At 60.4% G+C, this 18,854-nt stretch overlaps 1 protein-coding gene across 4 annotated transcripts in view; it reads left to right on the top strand.

Moving 5' to 3' along the window:
* ELFN2 (extracellular leucine rich repeat and fibronectin type III domain containing 2) overlaps positions 1-18,480 on the top strand; it is a 51,975-nt gene extending 33,495 nt beyond the window's left edge. For 2 of the 4 annotated variants that reach the window (XM_024761596.1, XM_024761598.1), the window contains exon 2: positions 15,239-18,480. In XM_024761596.1, coding sequence (XP_024617364.1) covers positions 15,709-18,174 — 2,466 coding nt within the window. In that variant the 5' untranslated portion in view covers positions 15,239-15,708 and the 3' untranslated portion in view covers positions 18,175-18,480. Of the gene's footprint in view, positions 1-6,499; positions 6,818-9,977; positions 10,087-15,238 lie in introns of those variants that run through there. The other 2 variants (XM_024761595.1, XM_024761597.1) reach the window with 2 other exon arrangements.
* Positions 18,481-18,854: the final 374 nt, after the last annotated feature.

The raw sequence follows: 18,854 nt of genomic DNA, 5'->3' as shown, positions 1-18,854 counted from the left end.
GTGGGGCAGAGGAGATGGGTCTTGGGGAAGCTGAGGCTCGGAGAGGGCTGCTCCCTGCTCAAGTCACCCAGTTGGCAGAGGCAGAGTCAGGCCTGGGCCCAGGTCTACACCCCTTGCCAGTGAATTTCAGAGGGGATGGAGGTGGAACTGCCGGCTGGCAGGAGGGTCCCGCCGATGCACTGACCAGGAAGGGCCTTCAGGGTATTTGTTGGGCCCGGGGTTGGGAGATCCCACATGCCCTCTCAGAGCCTCAGTTTCTCTGTAGTGTGAGGATCTGTCTGCCACTCAGAGCTGTTTTAAGGCTTTGGGGGTAAAATGGGAAACTGCACCCTCACCTGTGCTCAGCCTCTGGGGAGTCCAGACTCTGCAAACATTATCGCTCTGATGCTTGCAGCAGCCATACCGGGAGTTTGTGTGCACCAGCCCTTGTGTCTGGTGTCTTGTGTGCGGGGAGCTGTGGGTCCTCGGCCACTCTTGTAGCTTTGGGTCCTTGGGCACATCTCCTAGCCTCTCTCAGCCTCACTCTCCCCATCCTTCAAGTGGGCAAGCGGTATATAAAGCGTGCGGGCTCCCTCCAGCTGCCCCACCTCCCCCTGCGCCCATGTCACGGCCTTGTGTATGGGCGTCCTTTCTTTGAATCTCTGTGGCGTTTTATTCATTCTTTCATCCTTTTGTGAACATTTATGTAGCGCTTCCTGGGTGCTGTGTTGGTTTCTGGGTTTACAGGGTGAGTGAGATCGCCTTCCCCATCCCTGTCCTTGACAAGGTCCTGGTCCAGGCACAAGGCGAGTGTGAAGCGAGTGTCTGGTGAGGCAAGCTCGGATGGGGCATGGGAGCCAGAGGACGGCCTCTGGACCCAGACATGGATTGCGGGGGAGAGGTGCTTGTTTATCTTGCTGTCTTCCCCGCTGGAGCTTCTACCTGAGGCTGTGTCTTTTGGCTGTGAGTCCTCTGCTCCCAGCAGGAGATGGTCGAAGAATGGCTGTTGGAATGAATGAGGGAGTGAATGAGGGAATGGCTGGTATCTAGGCCCCTTTCCCTGCCTCTCCTGGGCTCCAGGCCAGGGAGCAGAGGCCCAGCCAAGCCCTCCCTTGGTTGTCCCAGGTGGATGAGGGCAGCCTCTCTCACATCCTTTTTTGTTCCTTCCTGGGTCTCTAGCCTGGGCTGCAAGGCGCCCCTGCTGGCCTGGCTGGGTCACAGAACTGAAGGTTGTTGGGTAAAGAACCTGAGCCATCATGGTCGTGGTGTAGCCTGCTGTTGACAGACGGGGAAACCAGGGAGGGGCCTGTGGGGCAGGGCTGGGGTTAGAGCCCCCACTGGGCTGCTCCTCGGGCTTGGCCCTGCAGTGCCCAGCCTGGCTGTGTATTTATAGTCTCTGCTGGTCTATATTAACACCAGGGCCTGCCCAGGCCTTTGCAGCCTCTGGATCTGAGGATGGCTTTGAACCAGCACAGCCCCGGGGCTCACGCTGGGCCTGGAGTTTTTTCGCCAGCCTGGGCCTGGGCTCTGGCCACCCTTTGGTGGGTTCTGTGTCTTTGGGGTTTGTTATTCCTCGCTTCCCTCCTCTGCAGGGAGACTGTGAGTACAGCATGGGCTCAAGCACTTGGGCTATGTGACCTCGGGGAAGCTGCCCTGCTCTCCCGAGCCTCAGTCTCCTCATCTGTAGAATGGGCCATAATTCCCACCCAACTTGGCGTCTCAGGCACTGAGCCCTCAGTGCTTGTGAGCTGGAGTCACTGTTTACCCTCCTCACGTCTCTTCTGGTCCTCATCACAAGCTGTCCTCAGAGCTCCTAGGGACTGGAGTGTCATCTCCATTGGACAGATGAGGCCACCGAGGCCCTAGGGGCGGTGTGACCTGCCAGGGCCACGCTGCCTGTTGGGGCAGGATTTCGGACTCATCTAAGTCCGAATGTTCCAGCTTCCCAGACCCCTTATCCTTTCCAGAGCCCCTCAGGGTCCTTGGGGCAGGCCGCCTCCTCACCCCACCAGCTTGGTTCCCACCGCTGTTGCCACGGGAACGGCTCCACTAACTCTATGCTTCTCTTACAGAGCAGAGACGACTGGCCGCCCTGAGCGCAATTCAATTCAACAGACATTTACTGAGTGCCTACTATGCGCCAGGCCTTAGGCTAGGCACTGGGGTGGGGGCACAGAGAGGAAGATGGAGTCCCATCCTCAGGTAGCTCCAGGCTGGGGGGCGTGGAGAAGACAGGCAAGGGCTAAACAATGACAGCTCAGCCCCAGGAGAGAAGCTGCCTGTAGGGCTGGAAGCAGCAGAGGTACCTAGGTTCAAGTACATCCCTGGAGAGCTGCTGTCCCTCGCCTGTGCCTCAGTTTCCCCATCTGTAAAATGGGGGGAAGGGAGGTGGGGTGAGACAATCTCTAGGATCCTTTCAGGAGTCCATGGGGATGGAATCAGGGCACGGGGGCAGAGTAGAGAGGCCCACACTCTCCCTGTGGAAAGGAAATCTCTGAAGGCTTCTTGGAGGAGGAGGCATGAGGTCTGGGCTGCAGGGGGTGGGGAAGGTGGAAATGGTACCCCAGGCTCAGGAAGAGCATGAGCAAAGGCCCAGGGGACATGCAGATGGGTGTCTCTGCAACTCCACAGGTTGTGAAGGGGTGTCGTGGGGTACGAGTTTAGAGAGGGAGGGAGGGGCCCAAGGGCTGCATGTCGGGGTGTGAGCTGTATTCTGTGAGCTGTTGAGGATGGAGAGTGAGGAACAGTGGTCCTGCTTTGTGCCACCCCCTTCACCTCCCCTCTCTCCTGGGTACACCTGACCATCACGTTCCCATAGAACATGTGGCCATGGTGGTGCCTGTACCTTCCTAGACATGTTACACATTAGTCCCCATGGCAATCCCGTAAAGTGGGCATTACTGGGCCCAGTTCACAGATGAGGACACCGAGGCTGAGAGGGAAGATTTTGCCTGTTATGTTCTGACTCCCAGCTCCCCCATGCTTCTTCCACTAGCTGTCATTGTTGGGGGGGGGGCGGGTCTCTGTCCTGTGTTACACCTGCCATGCTAGGAACCCCCAAGCTCTGAGGAGTACCTGCCAAGGGGAACACAGTTGGGTTTGGAGGTGAGGGTGGGCAAACCCTCAGATGTTGTTAGCAGGACCGGCTTTTTCCGAGGCCTGAGCTTCTGCCCCTGCGGCCGCCCTCTGAGATGGGGGTGAGGCAGGGCTCCTTCCCACTTTACAGATGAGCAGACTGAGGCCCTGGGGGTCCAAGGAAGGTCGAGGCAGTGACAGCCTGGGCAGGGAGCACCGTTTTCTTATCATCCAGCTGAGGCTGGAGGGAGGTTCAGATCCTCCGAGATCTGTGCCGAAGCTGACCCACACAGCCCTCCCCAGGCAGTGGAAAAGACTGGCATGGAATCACAGACCTGGGTTCAAATCCTGCTTTTGTGTCGCACAGACAGTGTGATCTTTGTGAGTAAGCCATTAATTACTCTGAGCCTCGGTTTCCTTGTCTATAAAGGGAGAGAGCAGGCCTCTTTCATTCAGTCATTAACAGATGTTTACTCAGCACCTGCTGGGTGCCTGGTGCTGGGCTTTAATGGAGACTCAGACCCTTCCTTGGAGAACTCAGTTCAGGAGTAAAAGCAGCAGTTTGGGTTCGTTTGTGATGGAAGAAGCCCAGGTGGCTGTGGGAACCCACAGGAGGGACCCCAAGCAGACCATCTTAATTGGTGGGGGCAGGCAGGAGGGCAGGAGAGGAAAGCAGGAACCAGCTCCGCAGGAACCCAGGGGCTGGGCTTCAGATGTCTGTTGGAAATTTCCCAGATCACTAGGGAGCCAGGGAAGGCTTTTGAGCACAGGAATGTTGGAGGCTGGGAGACCAGTGAGGATTCTGACTGAGAAACTCATTTGGGGTGAGGAAGGAGGCTGAAGCAGGGCGGGAGCAGTGGGAGGGTACAAAGGCCTTCCAGATGTGGGCAGCTGGGGCCGCTTCGAGCTGGCTCAGGGACCGGGCAGGGGAGCAGGGCTGGGGAGCATGTGGGCAGTGGGAGGCGAGTCCAGTTGTGGGGTTCAGGTGCCAGGGAGAGGTCCAGAGGCAGCTGGCGGTCAGTACCAAGCTGATAACAGAGACCCTGAGAGGGATGGAGATGCTGGGGGGTGGGAGTGGGGAAGCAGGTTTGGGCAGAGCAGAGGACCGGAACCAGGACCTCAGAGAAGGTCACTGCAAAGTAGCCCAAGGGGGAGCGGCCTGGCAGGTAGGAGGAATCCCGAGGTATATGGACTTAGGTCTGCCGGGAGATGACAGAAGTCACCTGTGTCGGGCACTTTGCCCAGTGCCAGGCTCACAGAGGGGCCCAGGAGGGTCAGTTCCCACCTGGCTTTCGCTGGAAAGCAGAACCATAGTCTCCCCTGCCATCCCAAGGAGGAGGCTCTGAGGAGGAGGGTGTTTGGGAAGGAGGGAAAGGGGAAAAAACATTTGCGTGTGGAACAGGGCTGAAGCGAGAGAGAGAGAAAGAGGGAGCAGGGGATGAAAAGAAATTACCATCTGCCGGGATCTTGTCATTCAACCCAATTTTCAAAGGACCACAGCTCTCGCACTGAGGTAATCTGTTAATTATAACAGCCATTGTGCTTTGGCAACGGGAGAGAAACCGAGGCTGAGGAACAGGCCGAAGGCAGGGGTGGGAGCCTTTGGGGGGCAGGAACAGGCAAGAAGGCAGACACTGTCAGGGGCCAGGCCTCATCCCTTCCTTGCCACCACTGTTGTAGCAGTGGGTGATGGGGACCCGCTGTGTGCCGGGCACTGTGCCACGCCTGTGAGCCGGGCCACAACCATTCTAGAGGCAGCTAACTTTATTGAGCACTTACTATGTGCCATACCCTGCTCTGAAGCTTTCATTCTCCCACCCTCTGAGGTAGTGCCCTTCTAGTCCCATTTTACAGAAGCGGAGACTGAGACTCAGAGGAAAGAAATTGCCTGCCAGGGCCATGCTCTTCGTTCAGTGGCAGAGCCAGGATTTGAGTTGAATGTCGCCTGTCCTTCTGGGAGAACGCTAGGGAGGGCCGGTCCCCATGGGTTGGCCATGCGGGCTTGGTGGCCACATGTCCTGGGCTGTGGTCTCAGCGCAGCCGGCAGTCCATGGGGTAGCCCCCCCACACCCCGGGCATTTCCGGGGCTCCTTCTGCACGAACAGGGCTTCCTTGTTCTCTGACGCCACAGCTGCAGGCCCCTGCAAGCTCCCCCCCGCCACCGCCATCCGCACCAGAGAAGCTAGTCTCAGGGCCAGAAGAGGGACCCCATACGACCGCCTGGTTTGGGGTTGTGATGGGCTGCGGCCCTGGGAGGGGTCTCAGCCTGGCCCTGGCTGGCTGGCTATGGGGTCCCGGGTGCTGGGGCCTGGGAGAGGCAGTGGGGAGGGTGGGCAGGAGTCCCAGGTGAGCAGAGTGAGGGGATCCTGAGGTCTGTGGGGAGAGGCAAGAGCAGGGGGCCATTCCAGAAGGCCAGGGAGCCCTTTGCCGCAGGCCCTCCTCCAGGGCGTGGCTTCAGCGGACAAGGCCTTAGGCCTCCTGGTGTTCACAGCGGCCTTGGCTGGAACCTCAGCGCAGCCTGACTGGCAGCGTTTCACGGAGTGGGAATCCTGTTTGGGAGCAAGTAACCCTCAAACCCCAACAGGAGCCCCAAACTTGACCCGGCCACCCAAGCAGCATGGTTGGAGAGCCAGGGACCCCACAGGTTGACAGGCAGGTCTCGGAGGCTGTATGGGTGCTCTCCTGGTTTGGGGTCCCCACTCCAGTGGGCCTGCTTGGAGGCAAGCAGGGGTTGTGGATGGGCCAGGGCAGCTAAAAGTCCTGTAGAACTGGTGTCACAGAGGCCAAGACTCAGTAGACTTTTAGGATCAAGGGATTGTAGATACACTGTAGAACTCCTGCATCCCAAATTCGTAATTAGAGACCTCCCCCCGCCAAAAGAAAACGACCCGTGCCATTAGAGTGTCCCAGAGCCACAGAACCAGGGAGGCAGGTACTGTAGCACCCTCGGGTCCCAACCGGGAGTCTCATGGGATTCCCCCCACAGGTCCGGATTCTAATTGTCGCCACTCTGGGCTTCCCTCTGTTGCCCGGGGGTCAGTGGGAGCCTCAGCCAGAGAGGCGGGGGGAGGATGGGTCCACCTAGGCCTGTGCCACCTGCTCTGTCTCTGCAGGGATGCAGAACCTGGGCAGCCTTCAGTGGATTCCAGAAATGAGGATTTTAAAAATAAAACCTCCGGAGTTATCATCATTGGCAACGAATTAAAATTTTTTTTAAAAAACCATTGTCCAGATGAAACAGGATCCCACAGCATCTCTTGACCCAGAGCCTGGTGCCATGGAGGGTCAAAACCACTATGTAGTAGTTGTGAGACCTCAGTTTCCTCCTCTGTAAAGTGGGAACAGCAGCATCGACTCACGAGGTCGTGCAGAGGACTCAGTGAGTTAACATGAGAAGTGCTTAGGCCTAGCCCGTGTCAGCCCATGACTCTGTTTTCATCTTGCCCCACGCTGCCCATCCCTCCCCTGCCAGGCTGCCTCCGTGTGGGCTGCGCGCTTTGCCACCGGGAGCCCCCACGTCTCCCCGTGGGCTCCAGACACACCACTCTGCCTTGGGACAGCCCTGAGGGTGTTGGAAGGCAGGGAAATGTTCACCCCTTGGGGCCCTGGAGAGGGAGCAGAGCTGGGAGGGAGGGCCTAGCCGGCGCCTGGTACATAGTAGGTGCTCCATAAATGTTTATTGAATGAATGAATGGAGGCCATGCAGGCAGAGGCAGCCGCGCGTGCGCAGGCACTGGTGAAAGAGCGGGTCCAGTGGAGACTGGTGAGTAGTGCCCGGGGCTGCAGCTGAGTGGGGCCTGGGGTTTGCCGAAGCCAAGGCCAAGGGACCAGCAGGGGTCAGGTGGGGGAGGCAGAGCCAGGTGGGGGAGGGCAGGGGTCGTGTGGGGGGAGAGGGGCAAGGTGGGGATGCAGGGGTCAGGTGGGAGAAGTCAGGGGTCAGATGGAGGAGGCAGTCCCTTGAATAGCCTGGAGGATTCTGGGAAAGCCAGAGATAACTCCTGGGGTGGGACTAGGAGATGGACTTTTAATGCAGATCATTCTTGGCCATGAGCAGGAGGGTCCCATGGTCTACACAGCGCCGGCGGTGGGTGGGGTGGATGCTGGGCTGCTTAGGGCTGGGGAGTGGGTACCGGGGAGTGGGCCGTGTGAGGGGGCCGTCTGTGAAGAGCTGCCCCCAGAGCCAGTGTTGGGGCTTCTCCTGCCAGACTGCTGGGTGGTTTCCCAGGGCCAAGACCTTCTGCTAAAAACCCTTCCGTCCTCCTCCCTACCTCCTTCCTCTGAGGCCTGGACACAGCGCAGGTGCTAATGACAGATCCAACGCCCCTGGGAGCAGGGGAGGCCCAGGCATCAGTTGAGTTCCTGGGAGATGACCCAGTGAGCAGTTACAGAGGGCTAGGGGCCGGCCCCAGCAAACCAGAGAGACACAGGTGCTCAGCTCTTCTCCCCCTGAATAGATGAGGAAACTGAGGCCCAGAGGGGGCGAGGTGCTGACCTGCCCAGGGTCACACAGTGAGCCCGCCCTCTGTGTGTCATAACAGCTTGCGGTACAGCAGACTAGCCCAGCCCCCTTCCCTGGCCAAGGTTACTTGGCTTGGAGACAGATGCCCAGTACGTCGGGGCCTTGCCAACCCAGTTAACCCCCAATAACTGTCAGCTATTGCTGCTGTCCGTGTGGCCATGTTCTTAGTAAGCTCTTTTGGGTAAGTCAGAAACTCGGTGAAGACAGGGTGCATCTGTCTGCAATACTGCACATCACAGGCTCACAGTAGGTGTGCAGTAAATACCTGCAGATGTGTAAGGAGCGCAGGTGAGCGTGTGGCTGGTTGGACAGCGTGCTCGACCTGCCCCGGTGGTGAGCTGCAGGCCCGTGACACGGACGCAGCCATGGCCTGCTCACCCAGCGCAGGATGGCACAGAGCTGGGAGCGGGTGCCATAGTATCAAGGGGCAGGAGCCAGCTCCCCCGAGATGTGGAGCAGCTGGCACGGAGGGCTGAGACTAACAAGACATGATGGAATGGGAGTGGATGGAAACCTAGCACCTCGGGTGAAACCCAAAGAGATACTTCCCAGAGCTGCCTGAGGACGTTCTGAGGGCATTGGTGCTGCCTGGCAGGATGTGAAGGGGCCCGGGGCTTTGGTTGACATCTAGGTCAAGGTGAGGACACACAGCTCTGCATATCCACGCTGCTCTAACGGAAGCGTGGCGCCCGAACAAGGGAAGCAGGGCCCCCGGTGCCGGTCACGGCTCGGACCATGTTGGCGCTGAGGCTCAGCTCCAGGTGACACCTTTTAGGAGGGATCTTAACAGCAGGCATGACCCGGGGCAGCTGGACCCAAGGGTGTGGGACTTGACACCGTGGCTTTGGAGGAGCAATAGAGGACGTGAGGCTGTTCATCCTGGATACGCGGATTGCAGGGGCATGAGATAACGGATGAAGAAATATCAGAAGGACCTTTGCGGAGAACTCTTGGCTGCAGTGGCTCCAGACAGGCCGTGTCTGGCCAGTGGCAGGTTGGGACCAGTGAATGAACACAGGTACAGGAGCTAGGTTTGGCTTTGTGATATAAAGAAGTCTCTAATAATCAGAGCTGTTCAGGAAGGGAATAAGCCTCATATGGGTGCTGAGATCCCTGTCACTGGAGGTATGCAAGTTGGGGGAAGTCACATCTGCAGGGATCCTGGAAAGTCTGGTAGTTCTAAGAGCTCAGGCCAGTTCAAGTTCCTGGCTGTGTGGTCTTGGGCAGATCACAGCCCCTCTCTGAGCCTCAGTTTCCTCATCTGAAAAATGGGAAGTGTGGGTCATGGGGCTAAAAAGAAGGCTCAGAACATTTCTTGCACGCCGTGAGCACCTCATCAGTGGTGGGGGCCCTCCCTCTGGTAGTTATATAAAGTCCTGATTCAGTGGAGTCACAGACCCCAGGATCTCCCTCTGTGCCCCATCCCCATCCCTAGCCCTGAGCTCTCATTCCACATATCATGTTCTGGGCACCTGCTAAATGTCTGACCCTGTTCCAGGTATGGAGGTTGCAGTTTAGCACGAGATAAAGCCTACTTTGACTTTATTATGGGGGCAGGGAGGGGCTTATAAGGAACTAAGTGATGTCTAGTATTGTTGAGGGATCAGAAGGGACCAAAGCCAGGGTTGAGTGACCAGTGAGTCATCTCAGATTTGGCGTCAGGGAAGGTGGGGTTGTGGGGAGCAGTTGAACAGAGATCTGAATGAAGTGAGGTAGTGGGTTGTGCAGATATTGGGGGAAGAGCATTCCAAGAGGAGACAATAGCATGTGCAAAGGCCCTGAGGTAGGAGTGTGCCTGGGGATATTTGAGGAATACAGCTGACCTGGACTGAGTACTTCCTGACTGATGGTAGAATTGAATTCTCTCTCGGTTTGTGGATGGTCCACTCTTGTACACTTTCCTGATAGGGAGGGAGGTGCCTACCCAAGGGGCAGGAAACTCACAAGATGGGCTGTGCATGTCCAGTCCCTGCAACGGACCCAGCTCTTTGGAGGAAGCTGGGGAAGGAGGGGGCCTCAGTTTTCTCATCTGTAAAATGAAGCCAACAGCACTCACCATGCAGGGCTGATACAGGATTCAAGGAATGTAAAATGTCAGACACAAATGAGCCATTGAGTAAAGGGTAGCTGCGACTATCTTATGGACAAGGAGACTGAAGTCCCGAGAGGTTAATTAATGTGCTCTATGTCACACAGCTCAGCATTCAATACCAGGACCCTTTGTCTCCAACATCCATGCTTTTTTCTCTCTGTCCTGCAGCTGGGGCTCTTTGCACCTGAAATCCAAATGGTCCACTTACCATACAGTAGTTCAGTGGCGAAGGTATAATTATCCCATTTTACAGATGAGGAACCGAGGCCCAGAGCAGTCTGCCCGAGGAGCCCTGGTGAGGTGGAGGCAGCTACAAGACCCAGCATACAGTTCCCAGGGGGTGGCAGGCTTTGTCCCGGAGGGTGGAGCGGTGGCAGCCCGTCTCTGGAACCCCTGGCCTGGTGCTGTGCTTCCAGCAGAGGTGAGGTGGCTGCCCGCCTGTCGAGTTCTGGCTGGACCCCAGGAGTCCTCGGTCCTCGTAATCCTGGGTAATGGCATTGACGCGGACAGGGTCAATGGCACCTTAGAGAGCCTTGGCCAGCCTGGCCCAGGGAGGAGCCCATGCCAGGGCTGATGAGCTGCTGCAAAGGAGCTTTCCCTGGCTAAGCCCCATGTCCCACTCCCGGGAGGTCGGAACGCGGGTCTCGCCTCCCCCATCCACTCCCTGGACCCTGCGAGCATCCTGCGGGAGTATGACCTTAGGAGCGGGAGCCGTGCATTTGCCGGGCCTCCTGCCCTATACAGAGCGTGTTTGTCTCCACTATGTTCTGGGATTTTGTGGGAGCCCCGGGCGATGGGAGGCACCCACCTTGCCACACAGGTGGAGAAACTGAGGTTTGGAGGGGGCCTGCAACTCACCCAAGGTCTCAGAGCCGGCCGGCCCCGCATCTTCCCTGCTGACCTCTGCCTCCCCACTCCCCACCCCGTCTGCCCTCAGCCGGGGGACACACAGGCAGACCTCACCCTGTCCATCCTCTCTCCCAGCCCAGGCAGGGGGAGCAGCCCCATGACCCCCTGGCCCTCACAGCCCCACAGCCTGGGGTGGAGAGGTCAAGGCTCCCCTCTGACTGGGGAGCTTGGGGGTCAGCCTGCAGTGGAGGGGTCTGTGGCCCAGGGGGTTAGGGAGCCTGAGTCCCGGGGAGCCCTACTCTTAGGTGATGAGGGTTGTGAGGAAATAATGAGAAAAACCTCATGAACGACGGTAGCTGACGTTTTCTGATGCTGCCTGCTACGTGCCAGGCCTCGCGTTCGCACCCGCCACGTCAGCTCACTGCAGCCTTGCGGGTAGGGATTGTTTGGCCCACTTCCTCGGCAAACAAGGAGGCTTGTGCCCAGTGTCCTGGGGTAGCTGAGTGGGCCGTGTCCAGGGGCAGTCAGTTCCCAGAGGGGACTCGAGTTCGGCAGATCAGGATCTGTCGCTGCCACCCTGGCCCCTGAGCTGACCTCCCACCAGCTGGACGTGTCCCTTCCCCAGTGCTGGCCTCGGTTGCCCCTCTGACAGTGGCTGGGATTGCGCTAGAGCCAGGGCTCCTCGTCCCTGCTGCTCTGAGGCTCTGGGGTTCTGAGTCCACGGAGGGGCCCTGAACCTCGTGGCCCCTGGAGGAGGGTGCAGAATCCAACGGGATCGACCGGTGATGTCAGGGGGCGGGTATGAAACCCAGAGAGGGAAGGCCTTTGCCCAGAGTGACTCAGACTTTCCATGGCTGTACCGAGCTCTGAACAGAGACCTCCCGTCAGCTCTGCCCCTCAGACCCGTATGGTCTTGCCCACTCTTCTCCCTCCTTTCTGTCCAAGGGTGTCCCCATGAGAGTGGACATCATGCAGTGTGTAGCCTGCTAGACGGGGATCCCTCCACCCCAAGATCCCTTGACGGCACGCTGTCCCCCAACTTCACCACATTCCTCCTCTCTGTGGTGGCAGGAGAGAGGGACCCTTGGAAAGGTGCTGGTTGGGCACTTTGGGCCTGCCCCCCGCTCTGGCCAGAGTTCACTCATTACCTGACACCTGGGGGAGTGGGAGCATTGGCGGAGGGGTCCGTTGAGGCCAGGTCCCCTGGGAGCGCTGCTCTTTGCCCCCTCATGCCCTGGTGCCTTGGCCACTGGCCCACAGCCTGCTTCCGGGGTGGCCATACCCTCCCAGGTTTAGCACCGTTTGGGTCCTAGGCAGAAAAGGCCTCTGCTTCCAACACCTGCTTCCTGCCGCTCCCCACCCCCTTCCTGGGCTGGTCACAGGCTGCACTTCGGTGGCTCAGCCAGACCCAGTGCTCATCTGACTCCTGGATGGGTGGGGGGGGGGCGGCAGGCACTGTGTCCCCTCCTTCGCACCCCCCCCCCGTATTTGTCATCTCGCTGTGCTTTGCTGTGCTTTTCTGCCGATCGATTCCTTTGTCTCCGACGCGCCCTCTCCGTTTATCTCTGTTCCTCTGCCTCTCCCTGCTCAGCTGTCTCCAGATTTTGGCTTTTCCCTCCTCCTCAGCCTTCGCCTCCTGTCTGCAGCTCCCTCACCTCCTTTCTCTCTCTCACCAGCCCCCAGGTGTGCTGGGGTGGGTAGGGCCCTGTTCTTGCCACTGGTGTCTGGGCTGGGGCATCACTCCTGTGGGAGCAGGGAAAGGCCTGACCCCCAGGACCCTCAGTCCCAGGTCTGATAGCGCGGAGGCCGGCTTGCCCCTCCCCACACCTGGAGTGGGTGTGCAGCCGGGCCGGGGGCCAAGTGCTGCTGTCAGCGCCTTTGCGGCCTTGCTGTCCCCCGTCCCTGGATGCGTCAGGCCTCGACAGGTGGTGGGCAGGCAGCCCAGGGACAGGGACAGGCGGCTGACGCACACGGGACGGGGAGAGGGGGAGCCTCCTCCCCACTCTGAGTCATGGAGGGGAGTGGGGGGAGCCGGAGAGAGGGCGGGGTCACCTTGAGGGCCCAGTTGGGCAGTGCTCAGAGGGGCTGGGTTAGGGGCGTGGGGGCCGCTGTATCCCCTGAACTGTTTGGGAAGGGAAGAGGCAGGACTGGACTAGTGCAGCCTCTCCAAGTCTGGGCGCCTTCTCCTACTCCCCTCCCTTGCCCTTTGCCTCTTCTTACACCCTCAGCATGGGCTGGGATTTCCAAGAGTCTGGCCAGCTCAGCTTAGCCTGACAGCTGCTGGGTCTGGCCGAGCGGGTGATGGTTTGAGCAACTCAGATCTGAGGATGAGGGGGCTCGATGCGGCTAAAGTTCCTCATGTGCGTATACATACATACGCACTCATGTGGGCCACACATGTGCTTAACATGTCGACATACAGGCAGGTGCGGGCCTGTGTTCCCCAGAGACGCTCCACATGCATCCCTTCCCACCCCTCCACACAGGCACGCCCTCGTTCACTCCTACATTCACTCCTGTAGCTGGCCAGGCGGGCACACATCCTGTGCATACGGGCATACATGTGCACAGCCGCCGGCCTGCACACCCGTCTACTTGTACATGTCAGCACGCCCCTGCTCCAGTGCTCTGAGCCAGCGCACACCTGCGCGTCACCTGCAAACAGATGCGGTCCCCAGACGTTCCCAGCCAGAGGAGGTGCAGACAGAGGGTTCTCTGATAGGGCAAACTTGGCAACTCAGCCTCTTCCATTACAGCCTTGCTGCCTGAGGGGGAGGGGAACGGAAACCACCGGAGGGGTAGGTCTGGCCTGAGGCCCCCTAGGAGCCGGCGGCCACGTCGGATGGGAGCCCTGGTCTCCGGACTCCAGCCCTGAGAATTTTCGTGGCACAGCCAAGGACAGAAACGCTCTCTGCTGCCTGTCCTTGCCCCCTTCTTGGCCGACAGCCTCGTGGTTGCCCCCTCCCCTGCCCCCGTCCGGCCTCTCAGCCTAAGCTGGTCCCGCAGGGGCGGGGAGGTGTGAGGCGGGCTCCCCCGGAGGTCCTGATCATCACAGCCTCTGACGGTGCATCAGCCTTTCACCCGAGGGGTCACCTGGACGCCCTGTTCACTTGCCACCTCAACAAAAACTGCCTGCCTGGGCTTCTTTGGGGACTTTTCTCCCTCTCCACTTCCCTTTCCTCTGTTCCAGCCCTCTGGGACTCAGGGCTGTAAATTGGTTTCGCTTTAACAGCAGAGGGTTCACATTTTTTCTTAAAGTGCTTTTTTCCTGGAGTTTCCCAGGAGGAGCAGGACGCAGAGGTGGGCCTTGTGAACAGTCTTCTGCTTTCTTTATCCAAACATGGATTTCTCTGGCCTGATCTTCACGTCCCTGGCCAGTGCCCAGGGCGGAGGGAGGGAGGGAGGACCGAGTTCTTCTCGCGGTCAGGAGAGCACTGGGTGTGAGTTAGAAACTGATCTGGATGAGGGGCCGTGTCTGGCTTGCTGGGTGACCGGGGCAAGTCCACCCCAGAGTGAGATTCAGTTTCCCCACTTGGAAAATGAGGGTCTGTGGGCTGGGAGCCTTGCACTGCCTCCCCTGACCCTCTTCATCTTGAGCACGGGCAGCATGGCTCACCTTACTTCTCCCCCCATCAGATGGCCAGGCAGGGGCTTGGTCCCCTACTTTATAGTTGTGGAAACAGACTCAGGGGTGGTGTGCTCCATCTGGCCAATCAGGCAGGGTGGGCGGGGCTCCAGGCCTCCGGATTCCTGCTGGCTCGGGAGCCTTCATCCTGGCCCAGGCTGTGGTGTGTGTCTCTGGGCAAGTCACTGCTCCTCTCTGGGCCTCTGACTCTCCCAGCCACTGAGGGGATGCCGGGCTTCGGTCACAGGATTCCGGAGGCCTCTGGCTTCTTCTGCCTGAGGCATCCCCTGCAGGATCCGGGCCCCCTACCGGAAAGCACTTTGCGGAGGGGCTGTGGAGGGTGTGTCTGGATTCCCAGACTCTCGCCCTCTCTTTCCCTTGGCTCTGCTCTCGCCTGCAGGATGAGCTCATCTTGTGCCCTCCCACTGCGGGAGACCCCAGCCTCTATGCATCCCCCTGCCTGGGGTCCCACAGCCATGCTGCTCTGCTCCCCCTCCCCCATGGAAGCCGAGACAAGGGAATTATTTTTGGAACAGCAGCAGTTACACAACAAATGAATTATTTATCTTTGGGCATGGAGGAGAGGAGGCATTTTGCTGGGCATCTTAATTCTTCTCTGGATTGGAGGGTGGCTGCTTGGGTACGTGGCCATGCGTGTATGGGCCTGTTGTCGTACACAAGACTGTAGGTGTGTGTGTGTGTGTATACACCTGTCGATGTGAGCATGCCGTGGAGTTCTGGCTCATGTGGGGGCCTGTGGGTCTTTGTACAGGCAGGTGGACGAGTGTGGACACTAGCGTGCTGGGGCGTGTTTGTGTGTGTGTGCGCGCATGTGTGTGTATGCACCTGGCCTGTTAACTCTCCAGTCTCCCTTCTTCGCCCACTGGCTCCAGACTGTATCCCCTCCCTCCCCCTCCCTTGTTTCTTTGGTCTCCCTCCTTCCATGTCCTGCGGCCCCCTCCTCCCCCTCTTGCCACCCTCTGGCCCAGGGACCCCCGGGAGGGGGTGGAAAAGGGACTGGGGGCCTGCACTGGAGCGTGGTGGGGTTGCTCTGAGCCGTCACACTGATCTCTCACCCCCTCTCGGTGCTGCCTTTCAGGAACCAGGTGACAGATGGGTCTCTTCCTTCCTGTCTCCGTCTCTCGCGCTCCCCCCTCAGAGCTCCAGTCTCCAGCCTCCTGTGGGAATCGTCTGAAGTTCTGAGCCCAGAACCCCAGGGGGAAGAGGAGGAGGAGGAGGAGGAGGGAGAGGAAGGCAAGCCTTGAGAGCCCGGGCACCCTCCCGGCAGGAGAGGAGCACCTCGGGGAAGCAGACTGTGGGGCCTGTAGCCCCCGTGGCCCTGGCCTGGCCGTGGCGCCCGGCTCCTGCGGGTAGCACCCCGGCAGGCCCCCGACAGTTGGCACCGGCTCTGCCTGCCTCGCTTGGGGCCCCCAAGCTGGGGGTCGCCCCCAAGATGGTGGCGGCCCCAGGGAGGACTCTGCTGCCGGCCCCAGCCTCTGGCCGCTAGGCCACCTGCGCCCCGGCCCCCCGACCCCGAGCCCGGCCTGCGAGGAGGCCGCGGCCGGAGCCATGCTGCGCCTGGGGCTGTGCGCGGCCGTACTGCTGTGCGTGTGCCGGCCGGGCGCCGTGCGCGCCGACTGCTGGCTCATCGAGGGCGACAAGGGCTACGTGTGGCTGGCCATCTGCAGCCAGAACCAGCCGCCCTACGAGACCATCCCGCAGCACATCAACAGCACCGTGCACGACCTGCGGCTCAACGAGAACAAGCTCAAGGCCGTGCTCTACTCCTCGCTCAACCGCTTCGGGAACCTCACCGACCTCAACCTCACCAAGAACGAGATCTCCTACATCGAGGACGGCGCCTTCCTGGGCCAGTCGAGTCTGCAGGTGCTGCAGCTGGGCTACAACAAGCTCAGCAACCTGACCGAGGGCATGCTGCGCGGCATGGGCCGCCTGCAGTTCCTCTTCGTGCAGCACAACCTCATCGAGGTGGTGACGCCCGCCGCCTTCTCCGAGTGCCCGAGTCTCATCAGCATCGACCTGTCCTCCAACCGCCTCAGCCGCCTCGACGGAGCCACCTTCGCCGGCCTGGCCGGCCTCATGGTGTGCGAGCTGGCCGGCAACCCCTTCAACTGCGAGTGCGACCTCTTCGGCTTCCTGGCCTGGCTCGTGGTCTTCAACAACGTCACCAAGAACTACGACCGCCTGCAGTGCGAGTCTCCCCGCGAGTTCGCCGGCTACCCGCTGCTGGTGCCCCGGCCCTACCACAGCCTCAACGCCATCACCGTGCTGCAGGCCAAGTGCCGCAACGGCTCGCTGCCCGCCCGGCCCGCCAGCCACCCCACGCCCTACTCCACCGACGCCCAGAGGGAGCCCGACGAGAACTCGGGCTTCAGCCCCGACGAGCTCCTTTCGGTGGAGCCACCGGCCTCGTCCACCACGGACGCCTCGGCGGGGCCGGCCATCAAGCTGCACCACGTCACCTTCACCTCGGCCACCCTGGTGGTCATCATCCCGCACCCCTACAGCAAGATGTACGTCCTGGTTCAGTACAACAACAGCTACTTCTCTGACGTCATGACGCTCAAGAACAAGAAGGAGATCGTGACGCTGGACAAGCTGCGGGCGCACACTGAGTACACCTTCTGCGTGACCTCGCTGCGCAACAGCCGCCGCTTCAACCACACCTGCCTGACCTTCACCACCAGGGACCCGGTCCCGGGCGACCTGGCGCCCAGCACCTCCACCACCACCCATTACATCATGACCATCCTGGGCTGCCTCTTCGGCATGGTCATCGTGCTGGGAGCTGTCTACTACTGCCTGCGCAAGCGGCGCATGCAGGAGGAGAAGCAGAAGTCGGTCAAGGTCAAGAAAACCATCCTGGAGATGCGCTACGGGGCCGATGTGGATGCCGGCTCCGTCGTCCACGCCGCCCAGAAGCTGGGCGAGCCCCCCGTGCTGCCCGTGTCCCGAATGTCCTCCATCCCCTCCATGATCGGGGAGAAGCCCACCACCTCCAAGGGGCTGGAAGCTGGGCTGGACACGCCCAAGGTGGCCACCAAGGGCAACTACATCGAGGTGCGCACGGGCACGGGCGGCGATGGCCTGGCCCGGCCCGAGGATGACCTCCCGGAGCTGGAGAATGGCCAGGGCTCGGCCGCTGAGATCTCCACCATCGCCAAGGAGGTGGACAAGGTCAACCAGATCATTAACAATTGCATCGATGCCCTCAAGTTGGACTCGGCCTCTTTCCTGGGGAGTGGCAGCGGTGGCGGGGACCCTGAGATGGCCTTCGAATGCCAGTCCCTCCCTGCGGCCTCCACCACCTCCTCGACTGCCACCCCTGGGGGGCTGGAGCGGCCCAGCTTCCTCTCACCTCCCTACAAGGAGAGTTCCCATCACCCCCTGCAGCGTCAGCTGAGCGCCGATGCCGCCGTGGCCCGCAAGACCTGCAGCGTCTCCTCCAGCGGCTCCATCAAGAGCGCCAAGGTCTTCAGCCTGGACGTGCCGGACCATCCGGCCGCCGCGGGGCTGGCCAAGGGCGACTCCAAGTACATCGAGAAGGGCAGCCCCCTAAACAGCCCGCTGGACCGGCTCCCGCTGGTGCCGGCGAGCGGCAGCGGGAGCGGCGGCGGCGGCGGCGGCGGCGTCCACCACCTGGAGGTGAAACCCGCCTACCACTGCAGCGAGCACCGGCACAGCTTCCCGGCCCTGTACTACGAGGAGGGCGCCGACAGCCTGAGCCAGCGTGTGTCCTTCCTCAAGCCGCTGACCCGCACCAAGCGGGACTCCACCTACTCGCAGCTCTCCCCCAGACACTACTACTCAGGTTACTCCTCCAGCCCTGAGTACTCATCCGAGAGCACACACAAGATCTGGGAGCGCTTCCGGCCCTACAAGAAGCACCACCGGGAGGAGGTGTACATGGCCGCCGGCCACGCCCTGCGCAAGAAGGTCCAGTTCGCCAAGGACGAGGACCTGCACGACATCCTCGATTACTGGAAGGGGGTCTCGGCCCAGCAGAAGCTGTGACCCTCTCCTCCCTGGTGAGGTTGGAGGGGGAGGGCCAGGGGCACGCGGGGAAGGGCCCGGGCGGCCGGGCGGGGCGCGCTGGGGGCCGAGGCCAAGGAGTGGACGTACACGCACACCCGCACGCACGCACCCACGCACACACCTGACCACCACCTGACTGTGAACCACCACCACCCGACAATACCGGACGGGAAAACAAAGACATGTTCACCTTAAAGTTTACACACTGATACTGAAACCAGTCGTCTCTACTGTGCTACCCAGGGACTCTGCCGGGGTGTGCGTGCTGGGTGGGGCCGGCGGGCAGGCAAGGAAGCCAAAAGAGGGTGTGGGGTCTGGGGGCAAAGGAGCCCGGGGCGGGGATGGGCCGAAGCCCCCCTGGGGCAGGGAGCGGGTCCCCCCAGCTGGGGGGCAGGTCACTTGGAGATTTAGTAGAAGTTTCCTTCCTTTGTGGATGGGGAAACCGAGGCCCAGAGAAAGGAATTGCTAACACCTGGGTCACATGGCAGGTGAGAGTCAGTCTCCCAACTTCCCGGCCCAGTGCAATCCCCCAGCCCCAGGAGCTCTCCCGGGGCCCTCACCCTCTGTTCACCCACTACCTGTTCTAGAGCTGTGGTCTCCTGGGGCTGTGGGACGTGAGAATCAGGAGGGTGCGTTTCCTTTCTAGAAAGACCCTTGGC

The sequence above is a fragment of the Neophocaena asiaeorientalis genome, unplaced genomic scaffold (genome assembly GCF_003031525.2).
Source record: "Neophocaena asiaeorientalis asiaeorientalis breed wild unplaced genomic scaffold, Neophocaena_asiaeorientalis_V1.1 scaffold473, whole genome shotgun sequence".
Lineage (NCBI taxonomy): Eukaryota > Metazoa > Chordata > Mammalia > Artiodactyla > Phocoenidae > Neophocaena > Neophocaena asiaeorientalis.
This window is presented reverse-complemented; position numbering and strand designations above follow the sequence as displayed.